Source organism: Musa acuminata, chromosome BXJ3-3 (assembly GCF_036884655.1).
Source record: "Musa acuminata AAA Group cultivar baxijiao chromosome BXJ3-3, Cavendish_Baxijiao_AAA, whole genome shotgun sequence".
Lineage (NCBI taxonomy): Eukaryota > Viridiplantae > Streptophyta > Magnoliopsida > Zingiberales > Musaceae > Musa > Musa acuminata.
Window position 1 is genome coordinate 36174826 of NC_088351.1, and position 20175 is coordinate 36195000.

Below are 20175 nucleotides of genomic sequence, written 5' to 3' on the forward strand. Positions count from 1 at the left end.
ATCACAGCCAAGTCAAGGACATGGTTGTTGCCACGTCCTAATCTTCCAACTTTTTGCTTGGACACTTGTATATGGGGATGTAAACATCGGTCGTTTGCATATTAAGTTCCTGGAATATTTTCCCTATTTTACGGTGCCAATTTCTCTATACTGCATTGTGATCCAACACTTATTGAGGATGTCTCTATTCATGCACGATTCTATAAGGGTGTCTCTCTTCATAGTCTATGTAATTAGTTCACGATTATATTACAAGTGATTTAACGTATTCTCATGCAATATTAATGCGATTAGATCGAATTAGCCTCGCACTAAGAGACAAGCCCAAGGTTAAACATAGCATCGTCATAAGAGGAGAGTCACAATCGAGGGCCCTGCGTCGGCTTGCCGTGAGCTGGAGGCCAAAGCTGTCGTGGGGCTCTCATCTTAATAAAGCAGAATCCCACTCTTCCTTCTCTCTCAGCTATAAAAGCATCCCCCTCCGGAGATACATCTCACTGCTTCTGCCTATTACCAGTATTGGCAGGAGGAGGAGGAGAACAATGGGACACACCACTATCTTATCTCTTACCTTCTTTATCCTCGCCCTCGTCGCATTCGCCGGCGCACGCCCGGCCAATTTCCTCCAAGACTTCCGCATCACCTGGGCAGGAACTCACATCAAGCAGCTGCAAGGCGGCAGTGCAATTCAACTGATGCTCGATCCCTCCTCTGGTACTTCCTCTCACTACAGCACTGCGTTCTCGCTACAGTACTCATAAGCTTTCCGTGGTCAACTCAGGTTGTGGGTTCGCTTCCAACAAGAAGTACCATTACGGACGTGTTAGCATGAAGATTAAGCTCATCCCCGGCGACTCCGCAGGAACTGTCACCGCTTTCTATGTTCGTGTCTCGTGTTTAGTTTCGATGGCATGCATTCTTCACGTCCGTATGGTACACAAGCTTGAGACGATGGTTGGGTTTTGCAGATGAATTCGGACACCGACGCCGTCCGCGACGAGCTGGATTTCGAGTTCTTAGGGAACAGGAGCGGTCAGCCATACACGGTCCAAACCAACATTTACGCTCACGGGAAGGGCGACCGGGAGCAGAGAGTTAATCTCTGGTTCGACCCTGCGGCAGACTACCATACCTACACTATCCTCTGGAACCATTACCATGTCGTGTGAGTTCGCCCGCCTCGTTCATGCATATATTCTCTGGCATTCTCTCTGTGACGACGACCGAATTCTGATTGCTTCATGACACGTGCAGCTTCTCCGTCGATGACGTGCCGATTAGGGTGTACAAGAACAACGAAGGCAGAGGGATACCGTACCCCAAGGTGCAGCCCATGGGAGTGTACTCCACCCTGTGGGAGGGCGACGACTGGGCGACGCGAGGTGGGCTGGAGAAGATCGACTGGAGCAAGGCGCCCTTCTACGCCTACTACAAGGACTTCGACATCGAGGGCTGCGCCGTCCCCGGCCCGGCCAACTGCGCCTCCAACCCCAACAACTGGTGGGAGGGGTCGGCGTACCGGCAGCTGAGCCCGGAGCAGGCCAGGAAGTACCGGTGGGTGAGGGCCAACCACATGATCTACGACTACTGCACCGACAAGCCCCGGTACCCGGTCCCGCCGCCGGAATGCTTCGCCGGCATCTAAGATATATAGCAGAGTGTGTGTGTGTGTGTGTTTGTGTTTGTGCCGATCAGGTGAAAGGCATCATGCAATAAGGTTCCATTTGTGCTCGAGTCACACTGTTTATCTTTACTCTGTCATCGAAGCGTGATTATCTACGTATGCAATAAGGAAGAATTGTATTGGATGTAATTTACCGGAATAAATGAAGAACAGTTTTATTGGATGCGACGTGATTCCATCTTACTTTGTTGTCATCAGATTCGTCTCCATCTCCAATTAGGTGTATCTTTTATACTCTCTTAGAAAGTAAGATTAGTCTTAATTCAATCTGTCTTCTCATTCATCATTGTACAGTTCCAACAACAACAATAAAGATCTGTCTCTCTCAAAAAAGAGATAGATCGGGACAAAAATAACTAAGATTAAATACACCTCTTCTTGATTTTTGTCTTTCAAAACTTAAAAAACAATAATTACTTAACTCAAAACTCGAACCCAAAAAATTTAAATCTTTCTCTCATTTTATTTAGAAACCTTATAGATATCACTCTTTCGAGAGAGAAACACCGTAATACTTGATTTATCTTTTTGTTATAATGACTCTATAAATTTTAGAATATTTATCGATCCCAATAGATCTAAAAAATTATATTGATAAGTTTTTTTTACAAAAATAAATCAAAATGATAATGATAATGGCAATAATTAAAAGCAATAATGAACCGTAAATTTTGGTGTGGCCCGCCGGTGGACACACTTTGTCTTGTTCCGTAAAGAACAGTCTAAATGTCTGAAGCATGCTTGCATAAAAAGCTGGAAGAATCGACCATTGTCGAGGTTGGATCAGAAGCATCCAACAGGAGCACTGCAGACCAATGGTCACCATGCAAGTACCTACGTGATCTTTCCCCATTGGACAGCATGAAGAAAGCATGTATTATTTTGCCTCGGATTGATTGTTAAGTTAAAGTTACTTGATCGAATGCTTGAGATCGGGAAATAGGAATTAAGATGACCTGCCGACAAGAAGATGGATAAAGACGGCGTCTTTCGATCTGAATATTATCGAATGCAGTCAAACATTTCGACAAGCAAATGTGCATGGAAGATGGCATAGCAGAAGAATCTAACTTCGAAGAGGCATCGACGACAAAATACAACCGATAGCATTACCAACGATACGGTCAACACAGATACAACACAACATGGGGGTGGACTTCCAGTGTTCCGATGAAACCTTAAGAGCTCGCTCGTGGCACACAATATGCATGGTTGCAGCTCAGGGACCGAAGCGATACAGACCTTCGCTCATGAAGTGGCCGTCCATGTAGAGAGCAGCAGCGTTTGGGGCATGGTACCCATCCATCATGACGAACTGCATGTCCTCTGATGGTTTCCAGTGGCGTTTCCTTTGGTTTATGAACCAGTTGTTGATCTGCTTCATGTCGAGTCCGGTTGATTCCGCCAATGCCGCCTTCTGCGCCTCCTGTTCATGGTTATACGAGCAGGTTCAGCATCGATGTAGTGCTTTGGCTAGTTTTGATGATCGAGAGAAGAGTACTTACCGAGGGATATGGCCATTTATAATGCAACTCCCACCAGTTGAGCAGCTGCTGTCGAGCGTCCTTGGGAAGCTTCCCTTTCTTCTTTTTCTTGGAAAGCTCTTGTTTCAGGCTGCTTAGGTATCCACCATACTTCTTGAGGAGATGGTGTTTCAGCTCTTGGTCCTCGGTGCATGGATCGAGCTCCATGATATCCATTTCTCCGCCGCTGCCTTCTTGGTTCTCTTCCACAGAGCAAACTCCAAACTTGTCATCTAGCATCCAAACAAGCAAAAATGTAACCATCCATTTGTAATTGTAGGCATAACAAGACACTTTGCATTCGCAGTCACCCTACCCGAAATTATAGTATCGATTAGGATGGATACAGCATGAGAAATAACCAGTAAAAACAAATCACATTCCGTCAATCATCCATCGGCAATACTCATTCAATTTTTCAGTTCATGTGCAATCAGTGACACCAAAGTCTGAAATTGAAATATGGATCGACCACACTAAAACACGATACTTCATGTCTCACCCTACCTAGAGAAATATATTGGGCTTGTCTATTACAGCATCCACAAGATTATGACAAAGAAATTAGTACAAAAAACAAATAAATGCAGGACAAATAAGAAAAGATTGTTTCTAACATCATTGTGACAGGAACTCTATCCTCTTTAGAAAAATGATAAGTCATGTGAGTTAGCAAAGATCAAGCAAAATCATGTCATTTTATCGACATGGGTGTTCTTTTGAATTTACAACTCAATATTATGATAGCCGCAATTGAAGTTCTAATGATATCGTGAATTATCAAAATCAAAATTTCCAGTGGAACTAGAATTTTTCAATATCGTGCACATGTGTCTCTTGCTTGTTTCCTCGACCGCTTTTGTTTTAGCTTATCACTGTTGACAACCAAACACATCAGGACCAAATCCTTACTTGTAAAATCCAAATTTTGAAGAAAGAACTTGGATGCATCTCACAACATGCATGCGTCGAGATGAGAGAGAAACTTCCAACAAAGAAATTGATAGAGAAAATATGACAGAAACTCTTAATAGTTTGTGCATGTGAGAGGCTGCCAGAGAATTTGAAAAGGAATTCTCAACATGACAGTCATACAAGTTCGATTCCGAGAAGTATTCGCCAAAAATTTCCAATCATGATGAAGCTGATCAAGCCTCATTTTTCAGATACCTAATTTCAATCAGATTTTCAGTAAAGCAAACAGGCGTTTCAACACTAAAATCTCATTTAAATTTAAAAAAAAAAAAGGAAAAGAAATATTACATGTTAACTAATCAAGCACAGTAATCTACATTAATATCAGCTTAAACAAAGGTGCAGAACTTTGATCTTCTATTGAATATGCATTGCTGAGATTGCTTAAGCATAGCTATCATCCATAGCATGAGATCACTCGGACAACATTTCCATCTCATGTCATTGTCAGAACCAATGGATCATCAGCACACAGCCACATTCTAGAAAATAGTTCCATTCGGATTTTCATTACATATGTAAGAGAAAAATGTTCTACTGTAGATTATGTATAGATCCACTAGATGTTCTTGAGAACTCAAAACCTTGTTAGATTTATAGAAATTTCACGTAAAAATGCACACAATTTATATACTTTGACCGATTAATAATATACATCACACCCGGCATGGCACCACAGTGTGACAGAAGGATTACGTGGGAGTTCTTGAGAGAAATGTTAACAGGACTACATCAATCGTGAGACATAGTTGTGGCAAAAGTTGGACGATCATTAGATGATCGAATGAAGAACCCATTCTCCTTGATATGCTGCTACCCAGACTGACCACACCAGACAGAGACCGGGCACAATATTAGATTCGAGCTCAGGAAAATTGGGAGTGATCCCTTGATCGTTCTTGAGCTGAAGGGGAATCAAGATTTTGTCCATGGAACCCTAAGAGAAAGCCCACGACAGCATTCAAGAAGCTGTTCTTGTGGACTTCAAATGCATCTTTCGGTCGGGCTTCCTCGATTCCTCTCCAACTTTCTACTAGACTATTATGTCTTTAAGAAGCATGCAAGTTATGTGTGGAGGAAGAACGTGAGACGGCTACCAGCGTAGCCTCGACACAGGGCAGGAAATGTGGGCACCTTAACTCTTCCAACGATTGGATTAATTATACTGTTGTGCACAGTCATGTGGAAGAATAGATAATAGAGTAAAGGAAGATAAAAAGACTGGAGACAGGCCAGAGGAGATCTTTCATTCAGACTTGCGGGAAATAAGGGATTCTCCTCGTAAAACCGCACGTACTTCGCCTCCTGACATACGGCAGTGGCGCACCTCGGCATTGCAGTGTTGAAATCTACAGAAGACTGAAACCCTAAAACCAACTCTTTTCCCATCTACTATCTATGTGGAGAATGGTTTATGATGAGACAATATAGACTTAGTATGTGATTCCATCTTGGATTCTTAACCTGTCATCTTTGCTTTTTCTGTAATCTTCTTCTTCTTCCAAGGAAAGGTTTAATCTGACTATCGTTTTCATCAGAAGGAAGGCTCAATTACCATTGGATATTATGCGAAGAGAACCAGTGTTGTCCGAGATGGAGTTGAGCTGAGACTCCATTCTTCCAAGGAACTCCATGGCCTCTTGCAGCGGCCTTGACAGCTCTTCTCTGTACTTGACGAGCATATCATGGTACGCCTCCTGTCACAACTCGCCAAGCCAGAAAACATACGTGACATACTCGACAGAAAGAGACCAGCAAATGTTCGGCTATAAGCAAGGAAGAAGGTTAGAACCATGAACTGGTCCAGCTCTGGGTCTGCTACCGCGTCGCGGCAGATCAAACTCGCCCGCTGCCTCATCTCAAACTCTTGGGCAACGGCCGAGAGCCGCGCAGCTACTTCAGGTGGCGCTCCCACCTGCAAACACGCAAGAGAAGTGTCAGCGGAAGGGAAGCTCGCGGTGAGATAAAGCTCGGGCCATCGAGATGATGAGTGCCTTTTGGCATTCTATGTAAGCAGAGACAAGGCTGGAGTACTGCGGATGGGAGACGATTTTAGCCTTGATGGCGTCAACATCGCCTTGTGGGATTTGAGAAGTGAAAGCCACATCGGGTTTTGCTTGGAGCAGGTTGGGGTTTTCGTGGTGGTCGCTGGGCAGAAAAGGGTTCGGAACGCAGTATCTTCTATCGAAGGCAGAAGCTGCTGTGGCAGTAGTTTGTTTGGCCGATGAAGAAGGGGTGCACATCAAGCTTCCCCATGGATTGCTTCCCAGCTGGGAGAACTCCTCCATTTCCAAGTATCAGGCTTCCAAAATGTTGGAAGAAGAAAAGCTAGAAAGTAGTACCCTAAGGGAGATGAGAACACTGAGACCCTGGAAGAGGCCAAGGGAGGGAGATGGGCTGGAAAGCAACACCGGGCGCACACATGCACACACACACACACACACACACACACACACAGAGGAAAGGTGAATGCAAGTGTGGTGGTTTTCTTTTCGGACGTCAAATCGTGCAGATAGGGTTTAGCTTTGCAGTGGCGGTAGAAAGACTGGAGATGCAAACTCAAACATCATGAGTTGAGTTACACTTTATGGATAATGTTTTCCGTCCCCAGTAATCCCCCCAAGAAACCTCTCCATCAACTCGATCATATATCGACCCACAACACAGGTCTGTGAGAGACTCACGCAGATCAACAAGGTTCTGCGAGAAGAACAGTAGATGATACTTCAATGATAAAAAAAACACTCTATTACAGTGGAAGCGTACAGCGACAGTGTGGAAACCAAACACACACCACATGTTGAGATGTGATGGAGCTCATGGGCTGGTGGGGATGCGTTGTCGAAGTACCGTGTGCTCTCTCTCACTCTCTCTCTGTGCATGTTATTAGCACTTCGATCAGACCTGCAGAGAAGAGAGAGAGACCAAGAGGCAACACATCTCTCTGTCTCTCTCTCTTTCTCCTGTCACACACAACCATCCTGTTACTTGTTCTTTGTTGGGACGCGTGTTGTTACGTCCGCTGTAAAATTGCCCTTTTCTCTGCCTTGGAAGTTGGAGATGGAGGAGCTCAGTTGAACGAAATCTCTTCTTCTCACAAAGTTAGCACTGAGACAGGTTAATTATTCTCTCCTCCTCCACCCGTACTACTATTATTTGACGTGACTTGTGCAGCTTACTAGTTTCATTGCCATTAACTCTTTAATTGGCTGTGAACTAAAGGAAACATCAGTTCAAGCGTTCATGCATCCCACCTACCTCAGGGCTAGAGTTCTAAGACCTGTGTGCTTTGGTTGTGTTGTGTGCTTCCCACCGTCTCATAACTCGGAACTTAGGTTAAGAAAATAGTTGTCAGTCAGCAGAGGTAGGTGATGAAGTAAGCCTAAATGAGATGAGAGGTAGGGAATGATAGGGAATCAAGTAGACGGCATGATGATGGGATAGATGAATAGTGGATCATATATAGTTGATGTGTCTTTTGTTTACTACTTTCCCATAGTCTTTTTTTTTTGTCTGCTTATGTAAAGTTTTGCAACGAATCTTAATTTTTTAAAGATTTGTGTACTTATTTTTTTTAATATATTTATATATTTTAAATAAAAAAAATAAACGTTTTTAAAAAATAATTAATATCATTAATATCGATTCTAAATTGAGATGAAAAATATGAAAATTATATCAGATCTTATGAATATAAATATTAATTAATATAAAAAATTAAATAATCGACATCAAATAATTGAGATTTACGATTTTATTATTCTTATTGTATTATAGAAATAATATAATTTTAAGTCATTTGAATATAAAATTATATAAATTCGCCTGAAATGATATTTAGAATGGGATTTGATAGTAGCTTGAAATGATATTTATTACTAATTTAAGCACATTAAAGGTTATAATTATGCTAAGTTTGTTTTTTTACAATTATTTTCTTATTTCATAATTTGAAACCATAATAATCATTCTATATGATTGTATAAAATTTTTAATTAAATTTTGAATTTTGAAATCCTTTAGTTAGACTATTTTTAAATGGGATTACATTATTTTTCAATAAGAGGTTAAAAAATAATGTAATCTGACTCAAGTCATTTGAGGTTAAAATTATCTAAATTCATCTTAAATGGTTGAAAATTAGTTGTGAAGTGAGATTTGACAGTATTGAAATTTTTTGAAGATCCAAATGATATATATATATATATATATATATATATAATCACATTAAAATTAAATTTATACTAAATTTGATTTTTTTCATCAAGTAGTCCTTTTTAAGCGGGTCCCATAAGAACTCCATTGCTGGAGGCACTCATGACAATGGTAAACAAGCGGGTTGGTGATGAACAGGTTGACAAGTATTTGTTTGGGGCCCACCCAACGGGCCCTTACGACCGCGAAGCACGTGCAGGAGTTTCTCTTGACATAAGCACAAGCTGTTATCCCGAGTGAATTCATACACCAAAGAAAAGGAAAAGGTTGGGGAAGAAGAAAAAACTCCTCCTCGTTGTTCATTCAATCGCGTCGGATGTTGTCGATACGCTTCGCGTCGCTTCGAGTCTCGGCGCTTCCGTCGGGGAGATGGAAGAAGAAGAGGAGCGGGGGGATCGTCCCGGCCATTCTCGAGGCCAATCGAATGGTTCGCCTGGTCGCCCCTTGGCCAATCCCCTTTTCCGCCAGCCAAGACTCTGCTCCGGTATGCCAAAGGAGCCTTATCCAGACAAACTGAGAAAACTTTCGTAAATTCGATGGGGTTTTTACTTTGTTTCTTCCTTTCCTTCTTTTTCCTTCTGCAGCTGGATTACGATCCGTCAAGGGAGCTGCTAGGGATCGATGTCGACCCGCAGCCAAGGTTCGACTGTATTCTCTCTAGCTTTGCTGCTTTTCTTAATTTTCTTGCGTGTTGAATGATTAAAAAAACTCGATTTTTGATAAAGTGATGTGCGATGAAATGGAAATCCTGTAGAACAGAATAATCATCATTGTATGTGGTTAGTGGAAATATCCTCTTCGCGAGTGGTTTCGACTAAGCATTTATATCAACAGTTCGAAGAATTTCCAAATGATGATGCTTAATACTCTTTACAAGGTTTAACGACTGTCCGGGAAATGAATGTGATGCAGAACTGGGTGAACATAAAAGTGTTCCGATAATGACGTAATTGGGTATTTTAACTTTGACATTTGCTTCGCATTTTATGCAACCTAAGTACTGCAAAGCTGTAATGAAAAAATCATGTTGTTATGTGCAGAAAGTTTTTTGATGAAATTTCTTCATCCTCCTAAGTTACTTATTAGTCATTATATTATGTCTCATGCTGATAGAAGTTTCTTCAGGAGCGTCCATTCTGGTGCACAAAAGCTAAGATCCTGGTTTGGTCCAAATGGCCAATACATCCGAGAGTTACCTTGTCCTAGTTGCAGGGGACGGGGTTATACGCCATGCACGGAATGTGATATAGAGAGATCAAGTTCAGGTTGCTCCCAGTGCAATGGAAAGGTGTCTGCTCTTACTTGTTCCTTGCGTTGTGAGTTCTTTTGTTAACATTAAATCACTTCAAATTGTATGCACACTGCAGTATTAAGTCTTATTAAACATGATCCATATACACACCAGCGCCGTACGAAAGATGTGCAGTATTATGTACACTGACACATCGATCTATTCTATTATCCACAGAGTCCAAAGTCCTTTGTTTAAACTAGTTTAAAAACTTTAAGAATGTTGTGATATAGTTCGATGGAACACATTTCAGATGCTATATGGAGACTTTTCCTGATCTCACATCTTCACATTCTCCCTGACTTAAAGAGTCTCTCCAAAAGCTGTTCCTTTCCATGTTGATAGTTGTTGTATCGGCACATATTACGTACATAGGTTTACTATTTTCTGATGGACATGAGGTTTTTGAAAGCCAATCTAGATGTCACAAGCACTGACAGTATTTTAGATGACAACAGGGTATTAGAATCTGCCGACAGTGCTTTGGAGATTGTGTAATATGGGAAGAGTCGATTGATGAGCGACCATGGGAAAGAGCTCGATCTAGGTAAGTCTCCAAGTTATACCACTTAATTTTGCCCATGAAATATGTTTATTTAAATCATTTTGTTGGTTTTTGCCAGTAGTTAGATATATGTTGGAAGTTATGGCGTTTAAGGCTCATATGTAACCATAGGTGTGAAGGGGCTGCTAAAGATTAGAAGTTCATTAAATAGATACATCAAATGGACATGAATATTTAAGGTTGTACATGGTGGGGCTATTCTATATTTGGTATATCTTGTGTGACTGTTGATTTAGTGGTCTTACAGCTGAACTTACAAGGTGCTCCGAACCAGTCTACGTTTGGTAGGTTAGTCAAGTGCATTTCAAAGTGTACAACCTTGCATCTGAATCTGTGCAATCTGTAATAATTTCTATACTCTCCTTGAGTTTTCCAGTGGGGCTTGTCGCACATTCTCGATCTGTGTGGAATTTAATGTGCTCTTTTCTCATAAGTTTATCAACAATCTAATGGCAGTAAGTCTCTTACCTCTGTATGAGCAAACCATTCTGAACCATGCATATCTTAATTGCAGCTCTCCTCTGAAAGTGAAGGAAGACGATGAAGTTGACAAACTGGATATAAAGGTTGATGTGTCCAGAAAATCAAAGCGTACATACCAATCGCCATCACCTGAAGTCAGCTTAAAGATTAGCAGATCATTACGAGTTAGATTCCCTTCTTATGTTTAGTGCAGTGATACTTAACCGCATACATACTAATCGCTGCACCTGAAGTCAGCTTAAAGATAAGCAGATCATTATGAGTTAGATTCCTTTCTTATATTTAGTGCTGTGGTAGTTAACCTATCTTATTTTGGAAATTAACTTCCATTTGGTGTAACATGGTCTTCACATGACTCATTTTAAAGGTTCTGCATGTGCAAGCTTATAATTTCTTTATGAACTGCAGTTTATTATGTTATGTAAACAACCAATCCTTGTAGTTTTAGAGTTACGCTCTTTCTGCTGCACTGTAAGTCTAGATGTTTATAGCTGCCCAGTTTTGCTAGAGCTTTGACTCGCTTCTTATCTGTTTATATATATTGTAATGTGTTAAAATGCAATAATAGCTTTGTCAAGTTTGAAAAGGCAAGAAGATAACAGACACTCATTTCCATTTGCAAAGAATGAGGAAAATAAAGACCTCTTAACATGGATAATGTTTGCAAGGAGAAATGCTTTTTCCACCCACTTTGTCAAATATTCATCCTCTTGATGTGAACAAATATCCTTCCCAACACTATCCGACCCCTATAATGTTGACAACTTATTTTCTTAATAATGTTTCTTATTATTTTCTTAATAATGTTTCATCAATTAATTATGTGACAGTTGATGAATTTTCTTTCCTTGGACTAGCTAACATTTATTATATCCCTGGTTTGAGCTACTTGGATTGTTGTGTTTTTCGAGCTTTGATGCATGTGTTTCTTGTAAGCTTCAATCCTCCTCTAGCTGTTGGTATTGGAGTTTCTGTTAGTTAGGGTGCAGACACTTATTTAGACATGCATGCTTTCTAAATTTGAATTGTCCAGTAAAGATTAACAGTGATCAATGTGGAAAGGAACCACATTGATGACCACAAATAGTTGAGAACAAAATATCAGCAGCACAAAAGTTATGAAATTGATGACCTATTTAGGCTTACTATAAACATCTAGATATAGGAGCCTTTTTCAAAAAAGGATCGATGTTTGAGCATGCTTATTTTGACTAACTTGTGCTTGTTGCTTACCATTTTCCAATATCCTATGGTTGCAGAGCCTTAATGCTAAAACAGGACTATTTAGTAATCGCATGAAGATTATACATCAAGATCCTATACTACGAGCTCAAAGGATTGCTGCAATTAAGGTAATAGCTTAGGATTGCCCCAATTAATGTAATAGCTTGAAGTGTCTCGTGAGACTTGTTCTAAAAGTATGTGTGTTACAGTAATGTTACCTGGGATACCATATTCATTTCCTTATACAATAAACATGCTAATTTTTCAGAAAACAAAAGGAACTCCTGAAGCACGGGAGCGGGCTTCTGAAGCATCGAAAGCCTTCTTCCGTGATCCGGAGAATCGCCTCAAGAGAAGCATAGCTATGAAAGGTTCGTCCCCACAACATAAATCATTCTAGATCAAGCTTTCATAAGTTTGTTTTACTGGTTATGAGATCTTAGTCGATGCAACTTAAATCCGGAAATAGTACCAGATCGTGTAGTCTCTCCCATATTTTCATACCCTATGATAAATCCCATACCACTAATCCACTTACAAGGTTTTGTCCAGAAGTGGGCTAGAAATTGTGGGATCTGATGATGGGTGTTCCAGTCACGATGGCCTACTAAATGAACAGATGGGACCTTGTCAACTCTAAACTCAAACTGCCTTTTGGCTGGTACTGCATAAACCCCCTTAGATCTCAACTTCTGTGTTCCATACAAAATGGTAATGATTTAGTGCCATCTCCAACAATAATCAGGATTTACTGGTATAAAATTACGAGTAATAGCGAGATAAGTGGGAAATGGCGGTTGGAACTAGTAGTCTAGTGTAGGTTCCAGATGAAGACACTCGAATAAGTGATGGAGTCAAGAGGGAAGATAATAAGATAAAATAAAAGCTTATTACATGCTTGTTTCCGGTGCAGCAGCAGCTTTTGGGCACCATAGACTACCTTACCACAACACTGGTGCATCAAAAGTCAGATTAGGACAAAAAAAAAATGTTTATTAAATTGTTTGTTTCGTAGCAGCTCTCCCTAAAAACATTCCAATTTTAGGAGCTGATTAGTACTATTTTCATTATCTCGGAAATTGCTAATTTGTGACACAGACAACTAGAGGAAAGAGCGAGCAGTGGGCAAAGCTTGAACAATCTTTAACTTCCAAATTTGTTCAGAAATTGCTGCAATAAGAGTCCTTCCTATGGATTCTTTCTTAGCTTTATGAACCTATTATATGATGTTTTGTTGAATGTTTCCTTTATGTTCCACAGGAGTAAAATTTTACTGCAGCATCTGTGGGGAGGAAGGGCATCGGAGACACTACTGCTCAACTCTAAGGAAGAATTCTACTCCGATACGTTTCAGATGTCGCAAATGTGGGAAATCGGGGCACAATCGACGGACTTGTGGCAAATCGAAATCAGACAGAAAACCACAAAAAGGGAGCCAGAGTGCCTCGCGCCATTGCAGTTTGTGTGGCCAAAACGGGCATAATCGTAGAACATGCACCGAATTGAATCAGCCAGGATTAGGCAACTCATCATGCACTGAAACCCCACTGATTTCTGTCACCAAAAGAACTTACTCATGCAGGTTGTGTTTGGAAAAAGGGCACAATAGCAGGTCATGCCCGAAAAGAGAGGCCATTTAGGAGACGCATTGCTTGCAGTCTGTGCCATTCAAGTTTCTTGCTACCTTCCAAATGAGAAACCGTAAGTTTCCTCGTTTCTCTGCTCAACCATCATTAAGATCACTCTCACATTGCAAAGCTTACATGCTTTTCTAATATCCCAATTAGTAGCTCAGCATCATCTCACCTATTGTTGTTGCCTTCTCCAACACAGGCACAATGCTTGATGGAGTTGGTGCTACATGCTTTAAGCTAGCTAACATGGGATTAGTTGATCACCACCTACTAAATGCTGGCGTTGGAGAGTCTTCGTCCAAATTTTACACAGGTCTCAATCCTTCCCTTCTTAAGTTTAGCACATAAAGGATTATGAATACGAACCATGTAACAGCATAAGAATAATAGAGAACAAGAAACATGATCTAAAGCCCAAATTTGCGCTCTATGATGGCAGTGTTCATCTTTTATTACCATGAAGTCGAGGCGAATGTGTTGGGGAGAAGAACGAAGGTGAAATGGATTGATTGCGGCGTTACGGAGGCGCCGGAGAAGGTGAAGAATGAGTGCGCGTCGGAGCTTCATTGGGACGCCTTTCTGGCTATCTTCAATTCAGCTTCGTGTTGGTTTCGTCGCCTCCGCCGCTCCTTCTCACGTATGGAGTTCTGCTTCTCGAGCTTCCAATTTGCATGGAGCCGAGCGATGAAGAGGTCCGCCTTGTTGTTCACGTCGGGGCTCGGGCAGAACACCGACACCCTGTCCCTTGATTCTCGTTGCCGAAACCTCACCGTCTCTCCCCTGAGGGGAGAGGAAGGCGGGGAAGGGTATTTTGAAAGGCTGGACTTTTCTGGTCGTCTCGAAGATGAAGGCAGGGGAGGCGGTGGCGGTGGCGGTGGGGGAGGGTGTAAAACTTGCTTCCTATGGTGTTGTGTTAGCGCGGGTGGTAGTGGAGGCGGTGGCGGTGGTGGAGAAGTTGCTGGGACTGAGTGGATCCTCCCGTTCTTGCCTCTCAGTTTCTTGCGGGAGAAAAGCTGGTTGAAGAACGCAGAAGGCAGCGGAGGGGGTGGAGGTGGCGGCGGAGGAGCGGAAGAAGCCACGACTTCGTATTGCAGGGTTGTATCATCGGGAGACCTCTTCGTCTTGCTCCCTCTCTTCTTCTTCTGAGAGGACAAAGCGACAGTTGTCTCGATGTCCTTCGCCCCAGCAGTGCTCCACTTATTATGACTAATTATCTCCTCCGGCGGCGGCGACCGTACAGGCTGAGGTGGTGGAGGTGGCGCTGGCGGTGGTGTCTGAGGCTTCTCGAGTGGGAAATCAGGATCTTGGTCCACCTCCCATTTTGGAATATTCCCGACGCTCCCTCTCCGACGCTGCGAGGTTTCCGACGCTGGTGACGACAGGTGAGACTTCATCGCGAACTCTGCAATCTGTCTCATTTCCCCGGCCGGAAACTTCTCCATGGTCTTCCTCCTGCTCGGCTGGGGCGGCATCGGTGGCGGCGGCGGTAACGACCGTGGATGAAGATTCTCCGAACTAAAGATCTCATCTTTGTCCACTTCCTTGTCCTCTTGTAACTTATCGACGTCGCTCCTCCTCCCAGGCTGGCGCTGCGACGGAGGCGGTGACTGTGGATGGGGCTTTTCTGATCGAAAGATCTCAGCCTTGTCCGGCTCCCTCGCTGGAAGCCCATCTACCGCTCTCTTCCCCGGATGCCGCCGCGGTGGTGGCGACGGCGGACTCGGCGGAGATCTAGATCTTGTAGAGGAGCTCTGTCGAAGAACGAACGTGACCACCGGAATCGTCTTCGGGTCCAGATACCCAAACCTCTGCCTCTCGCACCCCTCCGACTCTGACCTCCGGCGACAAAGATGGGCATCATCGTAGCAACGCCACCCATCATTGGAGGCGGCGCCAAATGTCGCTACTTGCGCCCTCAAATCGCCGTAGGAGCTGCTGCTCCGCATCACACGAATACCCACCGTGGGGGCGGCCTCCTGAAGAGACTTCTCAGCGTCGTCGTCGCCGCCAGAGCGGCGGCCGAGGAGGCCGCAGAGAATGGCGAAGAGGACGAGAAGTAGGTTGAGGGTATCCCATCCGTTCCTTACCACAATGATCCGGGAGCCACGGAACGAGGAAGAGAGGGAGCGAGGAGGGAGGAATAGGAGCACCAACACGGAGAAGAGCAAAACAAGAACAACCCATAGCCGAATTCCAGCAACAGCAGCAGAAGCTTCTCTTTGTGTTGCCATTTGGGAGCGAGGAAGGACAAAAGATAAGCCTTTTGCTTTCTTCTCTTTCTCTTACCTCCGCTGCTGCTTTTATACACGTGAGAGGTTGGGATGATGTGGTTCTTTAACTTGAAAGCAAATTACCCGACGATTCTGGGAAATATAATATACCAATGATCGAGGGTGAATAAGAAAGGAGGTCAATTATCTTTTTCATCCTGCAAGCAGATTCTTTTTGGATCCATCCATCAGCTTAAAGCTTGTAAGCTTTGACTTGACGTGTGCTTTGGAGTTGCAGGAAATGAGAGAGAGAGGTGATGACGCTACCGTGGTCGTTCTCAAGCTTGCTTCTGCTGGATTCCAGAGGGAAGGCGACATGCTTTGTTCTCGTACTTTTGCTTTGTCGTCCACGGGAAAGCAGGCAACGCCTTCGACCACCCTGGTGATCGTAGTCATGGCGTGACTTAGCTCAAAAGAAACAGCTCTTAGGGGAGATGCGATTTAGCTCAAGTTTATTGTTGTGCGCATGCAGAGAGAGGAGACCGGTCACCGACTCTGATGAATGCTTGGGGGATAACTGTTTTAGGCTGTGCGAGAAAGCTTGCACGAGAGGAAAAGTAAAAGATCGCAGTCGAAGGGAACAGAGAGAGAGAGAGAGAGAGAGAGAGAGAAATGGGGCCGGAGTTGGAGGTGTGCTTGACCTGCTCAGCACTGTGAAGCTGTGGTCATAACTTCTGCTGGTCATTGACGAAAGAATTCATTTTATTGGATTCAAGATAAAATGTGCTTCAGGTTTTTCGATTTAGTCCGCATGATGCCTAAATTAATAATCCATGATGTCCGAGTGCATATACAAGTAGTAAAAAAAGACAAGGTTCTTTTTTCTTATGTTGTAGAATATTTTATGAAATATTTTATGGGAAAGCGATCTTTAATCACCTCCGATAGTCTCTCCTTGATCTCTTGTCCACACGACCGATCGAAGGGTTGCAGCCTATAATTATCTATTTTTGACCTTTGCCTACATGGATCGACGGGTGGACGGTGATTTTGTCTTCTTCTTCTATCATAGACATCACATGATATTTGGGTATCAGATGATGATTAGCTGATGATATAATCCCTATCATTTGTCTCACTGGCCAAAAACATGCTTAGGGGCTCTAGCCAAAGGGGTTCAATGTGCGCCGTTTGATTTATCTGACATATCAAACCTGATAATATGTTTAGTTTGCCCAGCACATCTAGTCTATCGTGCACCTCGCATCATCCGGAACGAGTTCGTTTGACGCGTTCATTTAGGATCACCTCCTCCTACGTTGTTAATGGCAATCCATTGCTGACTTACTCCTCGTATTATCGAGGGATGCATATTGGTCATATAAGGTTGAGTTTTTCAATCTCTATGCTTTTGGGAGATGAGGGGGTTAGACTTTCCGACCTCCACTGAGCACATTTTATCTTATACCTCTCATTATAATAGGTTTATTTTGTGCGGGTTAGGTTTTCTTGACTCAGACACATTAGACATATTTTATCTTGTGCCTCATATTATGGTAAATTTCTCTTAACGCAGATCGGATTTTCCCGACTTGTATAGCTCGGACACATTTAGTCCATAACCCTCTGTCTTCAAATATAATTTGAGAATTCTTACGTGCGATCCGAGAGGATTGTGTCGAAGAATAAGAGCGGCAATCGAACCCAATAAAATTACCCGTCAAAGTGGAAATTGTAATGAAAATTTTCATGTGAAGTGTACTATCGAATTCTGGTCAAAGCGCCCACGTGGTCGTAATTACGTGTGTCACAGCAGCAAATCGAGGGTTAGAATGCCATTGACCGACTTAAGTCTTGACGACGCAGCGGCAGTCGAAGCATCCACCTATCACATCCTTCCGACGTGGGTTCCATGGCGGTCGGTCGTGCGTCGTTCTCCTCTTCTTCCTCCGGGGGTCAAATACCGTTTGCTATCTACTCCGACTGCCATCAACGGAGGGGCTCCACATCACGCTCGCCCACCGTTTCGATCCTTCTCTCTCTCTCTCTCTCTCTCACAGTCTCTTGCATTTAGTGTTGTCCTTCTTTGATGCAGCTGCCGTTGCAGCTTTTAATGAAAGCATTAAATGCGTTCAACTCATCCATTAAATGCATCAAAACTATTCACACTTGTCCAATCTTGTATCCTGCACTCGGGACACATTCTGCAAGCAATGCATATTATTTTGTGTGTGACATCGATCGATAATAGTTGCTCATGACACTTAAGTACACGTATGCTTCCAACTATGTGCAAGCAAAATTCAACATACCGTGAAACCACTTTGTACAGACTCTGAACCACAAAATACTATACGTACATTCGCAGTATGCTAATTGACTTCAGCTACAAATTTCCCACGCCACCATACACGATAGAAGTCGTTTGCTGGTAGGCCGTGTTGATTGTCTCCTATAATGAGAGGTTTGTTCCAATGTCTATATATCCAATCCGAGGAGCAACAGTGTAAAGTCCCGTTCAATCTTGGATGATGTTGAAGGAGAACTTTGACAGTAATTGTGGTATACCGGATATAATCGGGCCATATGTCTGCAAAATTGTGGAAAGAAGAATCACTGACCAATATCACTCGGCACCCAAATTTTCCAGTGCGTGCAAAATGAGCAGAATAGAATGTTTTGTTCATACCTCGCTATTGTCATGTAATTGGCACAACGGGACGGCAAGCAGCTTCTGGTTTCTTGGTACGATAAAATGCCGTGTCATTGGCAGCTTAACCAGGAAAAGCTTTGTGCATTCCTGTAGAGGGAAAGAACCACAAAACAAAAGTAATAAACATGGTTTATATACAACAGAGCAACATGAGATGGTGCACACCTTCGGTCGACGCAAATTAGGAGGCAAATATGGGAACGGTAACATTTCAAAGTCTGACCTCCACCACATCCCGATACGCTCGTCTATCTGATGAGAAATACTGAGAAGAATAAGAAGTTTGACAGCCAAAAGCAAATAGACCATATACCAATCAGCATCTAATGTGAATTGCAAGACCAAAACAATGCAAGGTAACCTGCCAGTCATCATTCGTGCCATTTTCTTCACTGGAGAGCTTTCTTGATAGCTTGCGTTTTAGACCTTCAACATCTAAAGAAAATCCCCTATCAATCTTCCTCGGTATCAATCTTATCAACAAACTGAACTGGAAGATTCATTTTGATAAATGTTGACAGAGGCATCTAACTAAACTACATTGCTGCAGGTTATAGAAAAGGTATACACAATATCCGGTTTAACAGCATTTGAATCCATCATACGCTAACTGTTTGGTATTTAGAATTCGGATGCTTTTGGGAGCAGTCTAAGATGAACATGGATGGTTGATTTCCAAATCAATAATCTTGACATAACTACATAATTATTGGCCTAAGATAACCAGGTCATAAAGCATCAGTTAACAGTTAATTTGCAGTAGCAAATAAATTCTGGCATCAATTGGTCAACAGCTGCTCCCTTCGGACGAAGGACTAAATGCATTAACTAGAAGAAGATTGTATTACATAGGACAGATAAAATTAAAATTAAACTTAATGTATTGAGATATGACATGAATTGATCTAAAGGCATCCGGTGTGAGATGAAAGAAAAGCTTTGGAACAAGTACGACAAACCTGATTCACCAGATCGAAGACGACCTCCTGGTAGCTTAAAGAAAGAGTTTCTCACTTGCAGTAATAGCACATGAGGGTGTTGAAACAATTCGACCTGCTTCAGCAGACTCTTAGACCCTTGTAATGAAACACATACTGCAGAATTCCTAGCAAGAGCTCGGTCTGCTCAATGGAAAGCTAAGAGGTACAGCTAAATGACGATGGATCACAAAATTAAGATGAAAGAATAACCATAGTGCAAAGTTAACCATATTAACAGTGGCAATGTAAACAAGTGCAATTTACATCTCATATACGCACTGAAGATCACAGAGATATTTCATTACGAAGACAAAGCAAACTGCATGAGTACTGGTGTGAAATGTCACCATTAACAACAATCTACCATGTAAATGTCAGACTGAAACCAAGAAAACATTTCCACAAAAAATCAGAACAGAAATCCAGGCATAATAATCAGCTATTAATCACAGGCAGATGTAATGTCATGTCGGGAATCAACAAAAGAGTTTGTGAATCTTCGTATCCATCTAACCATCTAATTAAATTTCATAACCCCTTAACCCAAAATAACAAATAAAAAAATAAACAAAAAAAAAGAACTTTTTTTCTTCAGCTTGTAGCAGTCCCCTGTTCCTTGTAGAACCATTTTGATAGGAAGCATGTTAGCTTGATCGAATAGCTTAATCAAACCTTAAC

The 20175-nt window shown here is 42.3% G+C and overlaps 5 protein-coding genes across 10 annotated transcripts in view; 2 read left to right on the forward strand and 3 right to left on the reverse strand.

The window, feature by feature from the left end:
• The first annotated feature begins 489 nt into the window (after positions 1–489).
• Positions 490–1847, forward strand: LOC135633137 (probable xyloglucan endotransglucosylase/hydrolase protein 7). Its single transcript, XM_065142253.1, has 4 exons — positions 490–714; positions 782–882; positions 969–1165; positions 1255–1847. Exons 1-4 carry the CDS (start codon positions 543–545, stop codon positions 1643–1645), a joined length of 861 nt encoding a protein of 286 aa, XP_064998325.1. The 5' UTR covers positions 490–542; the 3' UTR covers positions 1646–1847.
• Positions 1848–2769: 922 nt separating this feature from the next.
• LOC135632565 (homeobox protein knotted-1-like 6) lies at positions 2770–6470 on the reverse strand. Its single transcript, XM_065141174.1, has 4 exons — positions 6204–6470; positions 5975–6097; positions 5738–5879; positions 2770–3440 (listed from the first exon to the last, which is right to left on the reverse strand). The coding sequence occupies exons 1-4, from the start codon at positions 6468–6470 to the stop codon at positions 3121–3123; spliced, it is 852 nt and encodes a 283-aa protein (XP_064997246.1). The 3' UTR covers positions 2770–3120.
• Positions 6471–8639: 2169 nt separating this feature from the next.
• On the forward strand, positions 8640–16609 carry LOC103978751 (uncharacterized). Of its 3 annotated transcripts, XM_065143380.1 has the most exons (12): positions 8640–8881; positions 8982–9037; positions 9511–9685; positions 10147–10235; positions 10768–10900; positions 11996–12088; positions 12229–12331; positions 13221–13661; positions 13794–13907; positions 14034–14976; positions 15177–16003; positions 16103–16609. In XM_065143380.1, exons 1-8 carry the CDS (start codon positions 8714–8716, stop codon positions 13598–13600), a joined length of 1197 nt encoding a protein of 398 aa, XP_064999452.1. In that variant the 5' UTR covers positions 8640–8713; the 3' UTR covers positions 13601–13661; positions 13794–13907; positions 14034–14976; positions 15177–16003; positions 16103–16609. The 3 variants fall into 3 exon arrangements, with proteins under 3 accessions (XP_064999452.1, XP_064999451.1, XP_009392940.2); XM_065143379.1 differs by having other exon boundaries at positions 15177–16609; XM_009394665.3 differs by having other exon boundaries at positions 9523–9685; positions 15177–16609.
• LOC135633649 (uncharacterized) lies at positions 13675–15825 on the reverse strand. Its single transcript, XM_065143377.1, has one exon. The coding sequence runs from the start codon at positions 15823–15825 to the stop codon at positions 14158–14160; it is 1668 nt and encodes a 555-aa protein (XP_064999449.1). The 3' UTR covers positions 13675–14157.
• A 1397-nt stretch (positions 16610–18006) lies between the features above and the next one.
• LOC103978750 (pre-mRNA cleavage factor Im 25 kDa subunit 1) overlaps positions 18007–20175 on the reverse strand; it is a 2693-nt gene continuing 524 nt past the window's right edge. For 2 of the 4 annotated variants that reach the window (XM_009394661.3, XM_065144550.1), the window contains exons 3-7: positions 19477–19570; positions 18879–18952; positions 18683–18769; positions 18494–18604; positions 18007–18394 (exon numbers count right to left, since the gene is read on the reverse strand). In XM_009394661.3, coding sequence (XP_009392936.2) covers positions 18323–18394; positions 18494–18604; positions 18683–18769; positions 18879–18952; positions 19477–19570 — 438 coding nt within the window. In that variant the 3' untranslated portion in view covers positions 18007–18322. Of the gene's footprint in view, positions 18395–18493; positions 18770–18878; positions 18953–19476; positions 19571–20175 lie in introns of all 4 variants that reach the window. The other 2 variants (XM_018823006.2, XM_065144549.1) reach the window with 1 other exon arrangement.